Source organism: Erpetoichthys calabaricus, chromosome 3, assembly GCF_900747795.2.
Source record: "Erpetoichthys calabaricus chromosome 3, fErpCal1.3, whole genome shotgun sequence".
Lineage (NCBI taxonomy): Eukaryota > Metazoa > Chordata > Cladistia > Polypteriformes > Polypteridae > Erpetoichthys > Erpetoichthys calabaricus.
Genome location: NC_041396.2, coordinates 121,073,109 through 121,085,482, shown reverse-complemented (window position 1 = coordinate 121,085,482; position 12,374 = coordinate 121,073,109). Strand labels below are relative to the sequence as shown.

Genomic DNA, 12,374 nt, shown 5'->3' with positions numbered 1-12,374 from the left:
AAAGTCTCCTCAGCTCTCTGCTGACTTGCGCTGTTGTAATTATGGGTGGGGATGTCTCTCCTATGCTGGTATCAGCAGAAGGATGTGTGGAGGGTGCAGTACTCCAAGGTGAGAGTGAGAGTGGGTTAGGGTGGTCAACCTGTTAAAGAAGTTGTTCATTTGGTTTGCTCTCTTCACGTCTCTCTCGGTGGTGGTACCCCGCTTCGAGCTGCAGCCAGTGATGATCTTCATCCCATCCCACACTTCCTTCATGCTGTTTTTCTGCAACTTCTGCTCCAGCTTTCTCCTGTACTGCTCCTTCGCTGCCCTGAGCTGGACTCGGAGTTCCTTCTGCACATGCTTGAGCTCATGCTGATCACCGCCTTTAAAAGCCCCTTTCTTCTGGCTCAAAAGGCCCTTGATGTCACTTGTAATCCATGGCTTGTTATTAGCATAGCAGCGTACAGTTCTTACTGGAACTACAATGTCCATACAGAAGTTGATGTAGTCAGTAGTGCAGTCAACAACTTCCTCAATGTTCTCACTATGTGATCCCTGCAGGATATCCCAGTCTGTAGTTCCAAAACATTCTCTCAGAGCCTTCTTTGCCTCCGGGGTCCACTTCCTGAATGATCGTGTGGTTGTAGGTAGGACCCTCACTTTTGGTTTGTAGTAAGGCTGAAGCAAAACCAGGTTATGATCTGCTTTCCCAAGAGCAGGCAGCGGGGTGGCGCTGTATGCGTCTTTAGTGTTTGCATTCAGTAAGTCAATAGTCTTATTTCCCCGGGTGTTACAGTCCACATACTGGGAGAAGGCAGGTAATGTTTTGTCCAGCGTCACATGGTTAAAGTCTCCAGCGATTAGCACAAGCACCTCAGGGTGCTGCGTTTGTAACTTAGCAACAGCAGAATGGATGATGTCACTCGCTGTCTCCACGTCCACCCGAGGAGGGATGTACACGATGACAACAATGACGTGTCCAAACTCTCTGGGAAAGTAATAGGGACGCAAACTTACGGCCAACAGTTCGATGTCCCTGCAGCAAGTGGAGACTTTGACGTTAACATGTCCAGAGTTACACCACCGTGTATTAACATAGAGAGTGAGTCCTCCTCCTTTGTGCTTCCCGCAGGTACTTGCATCTCTGTCCGCTCTAACTGTGCTAAACCCGGGTAGTTCCACGTTAGCATCTGGGATGGTGGTAGTTAGCCACGTTTCACAAAAGCACAACAAACTGCATTCTCTGTAGGTTCTGACATTTTTCATCAGCGCAGCCAGTTCGTCGATCTTATTTGAGATTGAGTTCACATTTCCCAGAATCACAGAAGGCACCGAAGGCTTAAAACACCACTTTCACGCAAGCCGCTTCATTTTTAGCTTAGTGTCGGTCTCTGCTGCCACGATACCGCCTTCTTACCTCGTCGGGTAAATAGGGAACCACACTGGCACTGGCATTTGTTTTCAGCGCTCGAAGTTGAGTACTTGAATAGACGAGTCTCGGTGTGTAAAAATCCATGCCCACGTTGTACAAGTAAGTGTGTCCAGGGAACGAATCCACATAAAATAAAGTGATAGGAGTGATCAATAAAAAAAAAAAAAAAAAAAAGGAGAAAAATAAAAGTAGAAAAGTACACATACACATACAGTCATACAAGGAGCTGCTGAAAACGCTGCCACTCTCGGCGGCGCCGGAACTAAAAAAAATATATTAAATTTATTTATTTAAATTTATTTAAGTTGACTTCCTCTATGGATCCAACACTTGCAACATGAGACACTGCAAAACACATACAAAAAATCTTTAGTAACTAGTTTTAAAATGCCTTAAAAATTGGTAGTATCCATCCTCTATGCAAGCCCCCCTTCTGCAAAAGATGTTCACAGGCATGGACTAGAAGACAAAAAACGAGAAATGCCAGTCTAGTGCTTGCCACAGTCACACATGTTCACTGTATTACAGTTTAAACCTGAACCTAACTAGATGCCAAGTCTTTCAGATGGGTAGTGAAACTCAGAAATTGTCTTAATGGACACAGGAAAAATGTAAAAAGGCTTACACTGACAATGAACAAGTTGGGAGTTGATGTCAAGTTTCTAATTCTATGAAGTGGCAGTAAAATTCAAAAAGTATTTTAAAAAGCTGATTATAAAAGATATCAAGAAACCTTAAAAGATATAATGAATAAGTTATGAAAACTCCATAGAATAGAACCTAACACACATTTTTTCCTTCAACATTCATGTAAACTTCAGAATCTGTGTATTTAATTCCTAGTATGTGTACACATTGAAGTTGTTTGTTGGGAAATGTATATCCATCCATCCATTTTCCAACCCACTGAATCCGAACACAGAGTCATGGGGGTCTGCTGGAGCCAATCCCAGCCAACACAGGGAACCAATCCCGGGCAGGGTGCCAACCCACTGCAGGGGAAATGTTTATATATAAGTAATTGTCAGCGGTTATAATTTAAATGTATATTTGTAATATATATCCTGTAATATATATCCTGTAATATCAAATTGGAAATGTGAGGATGATGAAAAATGATATTTTACTCAGTATATATTTAAACAAACTGTCATCAAAAGATTTCCTAATCAGTTTGACTTCTTTGTTACTCTACAGCGGCATATATCTTGGAAAAAGTTGTCTCACCTTTCTTTGTATTTAAGAGAATTTGACATAGTTAAAAAAAAGACTCTGGAAGAGTTTGATGTTCAATATTGTAGTTTGATTTTTCAGAACAGAAATAGGATTCTAAAGGCTACCTCCGGCCATTGCAATAAGTATCCCTACCAGCTGACAGAATAGAGGGATACAATGAAAAAGAAAGTGATAATTAAGGGTGCCTGTGAACTTTTAAAAGAGACTTTGGAAAATTTTGCAATTCCAGCATTCATTTTAAAGCAGCAGTTAGGGACTCGTATTTGTACGTATTTGTTCATGGCTCTAGCCATGAAAATTAATGTCTCCTCAACAGGAAGGGACAGAGGGCCACAGTAGAAATGAAAGTGATATAAAATTGTTCAAATACATTTTGAGCAATTTTAGCTGTCTAGTGTTTATTTTGTAAGCAGCAGTCAGGGGGTGCACATTTCTACAGCAAAGGCTCAGTTGTAGAAAAGTGTCCCTTCGAGTGGATAGGACAATGGGGCACAGTAGAACTGAAAGTAAAAGTAGTACAATTTCAGCAAGCTTATAAAATACATTTTAAATCATTTTAGGTGACCAGTGTTCAATCTGAAAGCCGAAGACAAGGGGGCACACAAAGGCCCACCTGAGGAAATAAGTATCTCCTCGAGTGGATGGGACAAAAAGGCACAGTAGACATGACAGTAATATAGAAGACTTCATTCAATCTTCTAAAATAAACTTTGGGCATTTGTATAATTCTAGTATTCATCATGCAAGCAATAAAGGGCACTCATTTCTATAGCTGTGCTCAGGCTATGGAAATGAGTGCCCATCCCAATGGATTGGATGAAGGGGCACAGTAAATTGGAAAGTGGTACAAAAAACCTCTTACAATCAGTTTAAATGTGGCACAATTTTAGCTGTCCAGTGTTCAATTTCCAAGCAGCAGACTGGGGGAATGACTGGAAAGAATCATATAAAAATTTGTATCAACTGACTTCTTATTCCTTAGTACTACATTAAATTATAGGTGGGACCAAATCTGATGACCTACCATCAGTTTTGGTCCACACTTTATTTTCAATTCAAAAAAATAATTAAAATGATTGCTTGTTCCTGGCATGTGACGAACAGATTTGTACACTTGCAATTGATCAGATTTGAATGTGAAACATCACAAGCTAATATTACCTGTTCCCCACCACTAGTGATCATCTGTATTTGGGAGGATGTGTGCTGTACACTTGAGAACAAAGGTCCCGAAACAAAAAAAGTTTTAGAAAACGCTGTAAAATGATACACATTTTATGCATAATGACACATCTCCATGACCCTTTGTTCATATTCTAATCTCTGCTTCTTAAAAGAATTGAGCATTGAATGTACAATTGTCATCTGTGAATGAGCCGCAGAAACGTGCCTTGTCATGGGTTCCTTGCTGCGGCTGAGCAAAGTTGAATTATTTTTTTCCTTTTTTTAAGAACATAGAAGTTTGACCTTTCAATGATGTGTAGATAAGGGCATGGTCTAATATTGATATTAGTACAAGCCCTGATTATGAAACATCACTGATTTTTGAGGTTTGATTTTGACATTTTTGCCAGGGGGAACTGCGTTGGATACAGCACCTGCAGCAAATCCATGTTTTATATCATGCATCTGCGTCAAAGATGTGCTTTCCTGTTTGGAGGTGGGGAAGGAGGCGTGTCTCAGGATTAGCTGGTTAGCATTGACTACCCCTATTGGCTAGAAGAACAAAGTCCTGCCTTTTCCTTGCTGCTTCCACTCTCAAAAAATTTTGTCAGCGATGCAATGTCAGAACGCTGCCAAAATGCATGTGATCGCAAAAATGTAACTATCACTTACAAAATGTGCTAAAAATGTAACTTGCACTTGTAAAATGTAGTCAAAATGCAACTTGCACTTGCAAAATTTATGGTACTCGGACAATGGCAATGACCTACCTCCGTAAACAAGTAATATAACCAAATTACTTTTCAAAGTAATGTTCTCCAACACTGTTCTTGACCAATTTATGTCCAGTGCTGGAAACTGATGTAGATATTTGTTTTCTTTCTAAATTTGGTACAATGTGCTATGGACATTTAGGAGAGCTAGGAAATGGAGGAGTGGCCACTATTTGTGGCCAGCTGGTCACAGGGGCAGGAAAAGTGGCTGCAGCTTCCTGTACGGTAGGGTAGTTTATGGGGGTGAATCCCAAATGATGGGCCTCAAATTTGTGTAGTAATTTATGGTTTTGGGTTCTTCACTGATTTTAATGTCCAATAATGTAACATTACATATTTTAACACTCTCTGCAGAATATGTGTATACACAAGGGGGCTGTAAATAGTTGCAAAAATTACAGCCATCTACAGTATTTACTTCAGATTGCTTTATCATCCTCACAGTGGCGTAGCCGGGGGTGGCAAGGGGGATCATCTGTCCCCGGGCGCAGCATCCAGGGGGCGCCATTTTTAAATTTTCTTTCCCTTCCCCATTGCATTTTGGCAAACAGGAGGGGGCGCGAAATCTTCAGTTGTCCCCAGATGCTGAAAACCCTAGCTACACCTCTGCATCCTCAGTGATTTTTACTTCTCTTGCATAAGTTCAAAGGGGCATGTAGCCACAGTCATATAACACTGAGGTAATGGTGTGCTTTTAGCTTCAGATGAGTAAAATGCAAAATTGTCACTAATAGGTAATTTTTAAAATTATATAAATATATATGCAGAGGTGGGTAGAGTAGCCAAAAATTGTACTCAAGTAAGAATAGCATTACTTCAAAATAATATTACTCAAGTGGAAGTAAAAAGTAGTGATTCAAAAAATTACTCAAGTAAGAGTAAAAAAGTATTTGGTGAAAAGACTACTCAAGTACTGAATAACTGAACATAATAAATGATTGATTTTTTAGAAATGTTGTAATAAGACAGACAAAAATATAAAATAATGTGCACATTCTGCTATTTCCAAATAATAAAATAAAAAATGAGTAAAAATAAGTAACATCTTTACAAAATAAAGATGCACAAATAACACAAAGTTCCAAATCTCAGTTTTTCACAACAAAGCTTTTGAAGCCAATACCTACAGTAGGTAACATGTATGTTTGAACAGTGCAAACTACTTAATTTCACTTTACCTTGACTGTCTGTGTCTGTGCATGTTTGGTTAAAACGTGCTTGTTCTTCACTCAGTGAAGTCATGGTTAAACTTCAGCAGGAGCTGGCTCTCATTTTTCATGTATTCTTTCTTTCCCTGTCCGCTGTCTGTGAGGAGTTTCTGCCGCTATGCTGCCATAGTTTGTGTGTGGTCATGTGACTGCATGGCTACGTCTGATTTGTGAAACAGAGCCATGTGATTATTGTTGCTAAGTCTGATTGCTGAAACAGAGTCTTGTGATTATTGTTGCTACGTCTGATTGGTGAAATGGAGTCTTGTGATTATTGTTGCTACGTCTGATTGGTGAAATGGAGTCTTGTGATTATTGTTGCTGTGTCTGATTGGTGAAACAGTCATGCAGTAGATCCACTGGTGGCTTCTCTCTGGCAAAAATATAGCGTACTAGCCGATGCCCGCCATAGCATACAGCGGTGTAAGAATAGGAATGGAAAACGGTAAGAAAGGAATTCAGAAATCAAAAAGAAATAAATACTTCTTGAAAGACGCATCTGTCCCAATGTGATGCAACGAAATCTACTGCCCTATGTTGTAGTGAGAGTGCATTGCCTTTGTCAACCGTTTGTGTCAAGAAATAACCCACTGATAGGAACAGGCAGTTGCTGGATCCCGGAATAGAGATGACGTTGTACAAAAACCCATCGACAGAGAAGATACTGTCGTTCATTTTATAACAAAGGCTTAGAAAACAACCGTTGCAGTATAACGAAAATACGAAGGAGCGAAACCAATGCCAATGGTCGACAGAGTACCTTTCTGTAGCAGGCTACGGAACAGACTCCCAGGCGCACACATGGCTGAAGTGAAAGGTCACGTGGTTAGGCTAGATATAGGGTGGTGACGTGACACCAATGGGGTCATGAGAGAGGAGCGGGGAACGCGATAGTGTGAAGGAGGAATAGGAATTGAGAAAAGCGGTGTGGGGGTGTATGGGAGGCCTCAGGCAGTGTGGAGAAGGGTTTGGAAGAGCAGGAATAGGAATTGAGAAATTCCGTGTCGGCTGCGTATGGGTGGGACCGGTTTTGAAGAGGAGCCACAGGCAGCGTGGGGAAGGGTTTGGAAGAGGATAAATAGCAATCGAGAAATGCTGTGTCAGCTGCGTGTGGGCGGGACCGCTTTTGAACAGGTAGCAGGACGAACCAGAAGAGAAATATACTGTATATAAGAGATATACAGTAATCTCTCCTCGATTGTGGGGGTTGCGTTCCAGAACCCCCCGCAAAAGGTGAAAATCCGCGAAGTAGAAACCATATGTTTATATGGTTATTTTTATATTGTCATGCTTGGGTCACAAATTTGCACAGAAACACAGGAGGTTGTAGAGAGACAGGAACTTTATTCAAACACTGCAAACAAACATTTATCTCTTTTTCAAAAGTTTAAACGTGCTCCATGACAAGACAGAGATGACAGTTCCGTCTCACAATTAAAAGAATGCAAACATATCTTCCTCTTCAAAGGAGTGCGCGTCAGGAGCAGAGAATGTCAGAGAGAGAGAGAGAGAGAGAAAAGCAAACAATCAAAAACCAATAGGTGCCGTTCGAGATTCTAAGTATGTGAAGCACCATGCGGGAAGCATGTCACTTGACAAAGCAGCTGCAAGGAAGGGAGCAATGTGAAAGTAATCTTTCAGCATTTTTAGACGAGCGTCCATATCGTCTAGGGGTGCGAACAGCCCCCCTGCTCACACCCCCTCTGTCAGGAGCAGAGAATGTCAGAGCAAGAGAGAGAGAGAGAGAGAGAGAGAGAAAAGCAAACAATCAAAAATCAATAGGTGCTGTTTGATCTTTTAAGTATGCGAACCACCGTGCGGGAAGCATGTCGCTTGACAAAGCAGCCACAAGTAAGCCCAGCAAGGAAGGGAGCAATGTGAAGGTAATCTTTCAGCGTTTTTTGAGGAGCGGTCGTATCCTCTAGGGGTGCGAACAGCCCCCATGCTCACAATATATTTGAGGAGTTTTATTTAATACATAATACGTGCTCTGATTGGGTAGCTTCTCAGCCATCTGCCAATAGCGTCCCTTGTATGAAATCAACTGAGCAAACCAACTGAGGAAGCATGTACCAGAAATTAAAAGACCCATTGTCCACTGAAACCCACGAACCAACGAAAAATCTGCGATATATATTTAAATATGCTTACATATAAAATCCGCGATAAAGTGAAGCCGCGAAAGTCGAAGTGCGATATAGCGAGGGATTACTGTAATGGAAAAAAAGTAACGATTCGAGTGTTGCCCAATGTAGCGGAGTAAGAGTAGCATTGCTTCTTCACAAATGTACTCAAGTAAAAGTAAAAGTAAAAAGTAAGGTGCGGTAAAACTACTCTTAGAAGTACAATTTTTTTTAAAAGTTACTCAAGTAAATGTTACGGAGTACTTGTAACTCGTTATTACCCACCTCTGTATATATGAATGTATGTATTGTAAATAAAAAATAATATTTTGAGACAATTTGCAAAAAAAGGAGTCCTCCTTACTCACACCTAGAGAATGAAGCTGACCTGTAATTATTAATTAATTATATAAATAATTTAATAACTGCCATCTGATTTTAATCATTTTTAACTTTTGCAGTCTATAGAAATAATTTACATTGTTCTTTTTTTCTCAGAATTACAGAAGCTGCTTTGAGCTGACACCTGGCTCCTTTGGAAACTTAACTAAACCTTATGAAATTCTGAATAGCAGTGGCTACAACTATTTGACTTGGCCAAAAGATCACAATGCCATTTATGTTTTTATCATCAAGATTCTAGATCCAAACTACAGGTAGTCCTAAGCACAAATTTCTACTTTGGCATTATTTTGCTTTCTTTAAGTTATAGAATTGTCCTAAAAATAATGTTTTGTGCACAGTAATAAATTCCATACCTTAATTGATCTCAATATAACATCATGTTTAGCTGTACAAGTAGAGGCCCAATTTCATCATTGGCTTAAAAATGGGCAGAATAGTCAATCTCCTTTATATAAGCAGTGAGCTTTGGCATAAAATATTTTACAATCACAGTCCTCTAGATGAAAACATTCCAATCTTGTACACACACTAGATTTTTATTACTTTGTGCTTCCATAGTTGTTTGTTGTAGATCAGTACCTGGGTTAATGGTAAGCAAACATGGCTGTATAAATATTTGGATTTTTATTTCTTTTTTTAATAAACTCTCTTATTCTAGTTTCAAGTCACAGGAGGATGCAACATGTCCTGGCACCCCTGGATGAGGTGTCATCCCATTACTGGACACATTCACATATACAGATGTTTGTGGTAAAGCAACATTAGACTTGAAAATCAACATAACCCTGTGGCCTGCAGAATGCGCTCCTGCCGCCCAAACCTGACAGATAGACTCAGGGCACAAGTTCTGCACACACATTTTTAGCATTTTTATTTTTTTACTTTTTCCTTGTAGGACACACCTTCCCCTGCTTCTCACTTGTACAGCACAGTTAAAACACAGACACAGTACACACATTTCTTCTTTCTCTCATCTCTCTCTCTCTCTCCATTTTCCTTCCACCTCCACTCCTACTGGCAAGCTTTGTCCTCCACTTCCCGACTCTGGCTCCCATATTAGTGGCTGCTTGCTCCTTTTATAGGCCACCTGGAAGTACTCCAGGTGTCTGTGTGATCTTCTTCTGGCAGAATTTTCAGGTGTGGCAGACATGCTGCAACAAAGGGCTCAGCAGTTCCTGCAGCAACCCCTGGCGGCACCCACAGAACCCAACAGGGCTGCGGCAAACTCCAACTCCCATGGAGCCCTCTGGGAGTCTGAGACAACGCTGAAACCTAGGGGGGCTGCCATCTGGTGATCCAGGGGAGGTAACACCCGGAATAAGCTCTCTTCCCGGTCTTTCCACTACCCAAACTGAATTTAGGATAAGAAACTCCTAAGAGCCATAACTAATTATTCAGAAGGTTTTCATGTTACAGTGTCACCAATACCATTATAGATTAGCTTGCTTCTGTTAAAGTACAATTTATAAGTTCTCAGAATTAAAGTAGCACTTATGGTGGAGATGAGCATGCTTTGTTCCTTTCGTGGTCGGCTTTCTCTACACACACATGGAAGAATTTTTCAGTGCACTTTCTTTCTTCTGGTTGCAGGCAGCACTGCAATTTCTCTTAGAAGGTTTTACAAACACAGTATCCTCAGTAGCTAAGAAAATTGCACCTGCTGGGTGAATTGGTGATCAGTTAGCCCTTTTTGTTAGCAAGGCAAATGTGTGGCCTCTCATATATGGCCTTCCTCTGCTTGGGTACTTATTGTTTTTACCAAAATTTAAATTAATGGCATCTCTCATCCAAACTTTTGTTACAGACGGTCTTTCATTTTTTCAGTTCACCCCCAGTTACCTTTTGGAGTAGAAGAGATTGCTTTAACTTTAACGGCCACTCCCTATAAGCACTACTGTCACTGCTATACAGCAGAAGTTACAGCTAGATCAAGCAGTAAGCTTGATAGGGGACACAATTAGTTAAGTCTTACAAGGGTTTCTAAAGGAAGGAATAGAGGTCTTCTCATTGGCTTCGTGGATGTACATAAGCCCATCCTCTTGGTTGACTACTGGTGAAAAGTTCTGTCTATCAGTGTTACTCATCCTTGATTTCTTCTTCTTCTTTTGGCTGCTCCCGTTAGGGGGTTTCCACAACAGATCATCTTTTTACATATCTTCCTGTCCTCTGCATCTTGCTCTGTGACATCCATCATCTGCATGTCCTCTCTAAAAACATCCATAAACCTTCTCTTAGGCCCTACTCTATTCTGCTTGCAGGGCAGCTCTATCCTTAGCATTCATTTCCCAATGTACCCAGCATCACTCCTCTGCACATATCCAAACCAATGCAATCTCGCCTCTCTGAATTTGTCTCCAAACTGTCCAACCTGAGCTGACCCTTTAATGTACTAATTTCTAATCCTGTCCATCCTCATCACACCCAGTGCAAATCTTAACATCTTTAACTCTGTCACCTTCAGCCCTGTCTCCTGTTTTTTGGTCAGTGTCTCCGTCTCCAACCCATAAAACATAGCTGGTCTCACTACTGTCCTGTAGACCTTCCCTTTCAATCTTGCTGATACCCATCTGTCACAAATTACTCCTGACACTCTTCACCACCCCGTCCACCCTGCCTGCATGCTCTTTTTCACCTCTTTTCCACAATCCCTGTTACTCTGTACTGTTGATCCTAAGTATTTAAAATCATCCACCTTTGCCATCTCTACTCCCAGCATCCTCACTATTCCACTGACCTCCCTCTCATTTAAACACATGTATTCTGTCTTGTTCCTACTGATCTTCATTCCTCCCCTAACTAGAACATATCTCCACCTCTCCAGGGTCTCCTCAACCTGCTCCCTACTCTCGGTACAGATCACAATGTAGTCAGGAAACATATGCTCCATAGGGACTGCTGTCTTATCTCGTCTGTCAACCTGTCCCTCACCATTGCAAATAAGAAAGGGCTCAGAGCCGATTCTTGATGTAATCCCACCTCCATGTTGAATGCATCCATCACTCCTACTGCAGGCCTCACCACTGTCACACTTCCCTTGTACATATCCTGTACAACTCTTAGATACTTCTTTGCCACTCCTGATTTCCTCATACAATACCACAAGTCCTCTTGAGGCACCATGTCATATGCTTTCTCTAGGTCCACAAAGATGCAATGCAACTCCTTCTGGCCTTCTCTTTACTTCTCCATCAACACCCTCAGAGCAAACATTGCATCTGTGGTGCACTTTCCAGGTATGAAATCATACTGCTGCTCACTAATCATCACACCCTTCTTAACCTAGCTTCCATTACTCTTTCCCATAACTTAATGCTGTGGCTCATCAATTTTATCCCCCTATAGTTACTAAAGCTGTGCACATCCTCCTTATTCTTAAAAATCGGTACCAGTATACTTCTTCTCCACTCCGCAGGCATCCTCTCACTTTCAAAGATTCCATTAAACAATCCGTTTAAAAAAATCCACGACCATCTCTCCTAAACACCTCTATGCTTCCACGGGTATGTAATCTGGACCAAAGGCCTTTCCATTCTTCATCCTCTTCATAGCTGTCCTTACTTCCTCCTTGCTAATCCATTGCACTTCCTGATTCATTATCTCCACATCATCCAACCTTATTTCTCTCTTATACTCTTCATTTATTAGCTTCTCAAAGTACGCTTTCTTTCTTTCATTGAGCAGATGCTCAACACACTCTCCTCGCTTGTGAGTACATTTCCATCTTTGTCCTTTATCACCCTAACCTGCTGCACATGTTTCCCTTTTCTCCCTCCTTAGTGTCCAGCCTCTCATACAACTCATCATACACCTTTTCTTTAGCCTTCGCCACCTCTCTCTTCACTTCACCTTATGCCTTATCTCCTTGTACTTTTGTCTACTTTCTGCATCTCTCTGACTATCCCACTTCTTCTTCACCAACCTCTTCCTCTGTATACTCTCCTGAACTTCCCCATTCCACTACCAGGTTTCCTTTTCCTCCTTCATCTGTTCAGATATCACACTTCTGCTGTAGTTGCCCTGCTATGGCAACTCTTCACTGCCACCCAGTGCCTGT

At 41.2% G+C, this 12,374-nt stretch overlaps 1 protein-coding gene across 1 annotated transcript in view; it reads left to right on the top strand.

Annotated features, from left to right (window-relative positions):
- Positions 1-8,575, top strand: part of LOC127527084 (cation channel sperm-associated auxiliary subunit epsilon-like) — a 125,732-nt gene extending 117,157 nt beyond the window's left edge. The window contains exon 9 of the mRNA XM_051924702.1: positions 8,414-8,575. Coding sequence (XP_051780662.1) covers positions 8,414-8,575 — 162 coding nt within the window. The remainder of the gene's footprint in view (positions 1-8,413) is intronic.
- Positions 8,576-12,374: the final 3,799 nt, after the last annotated feature.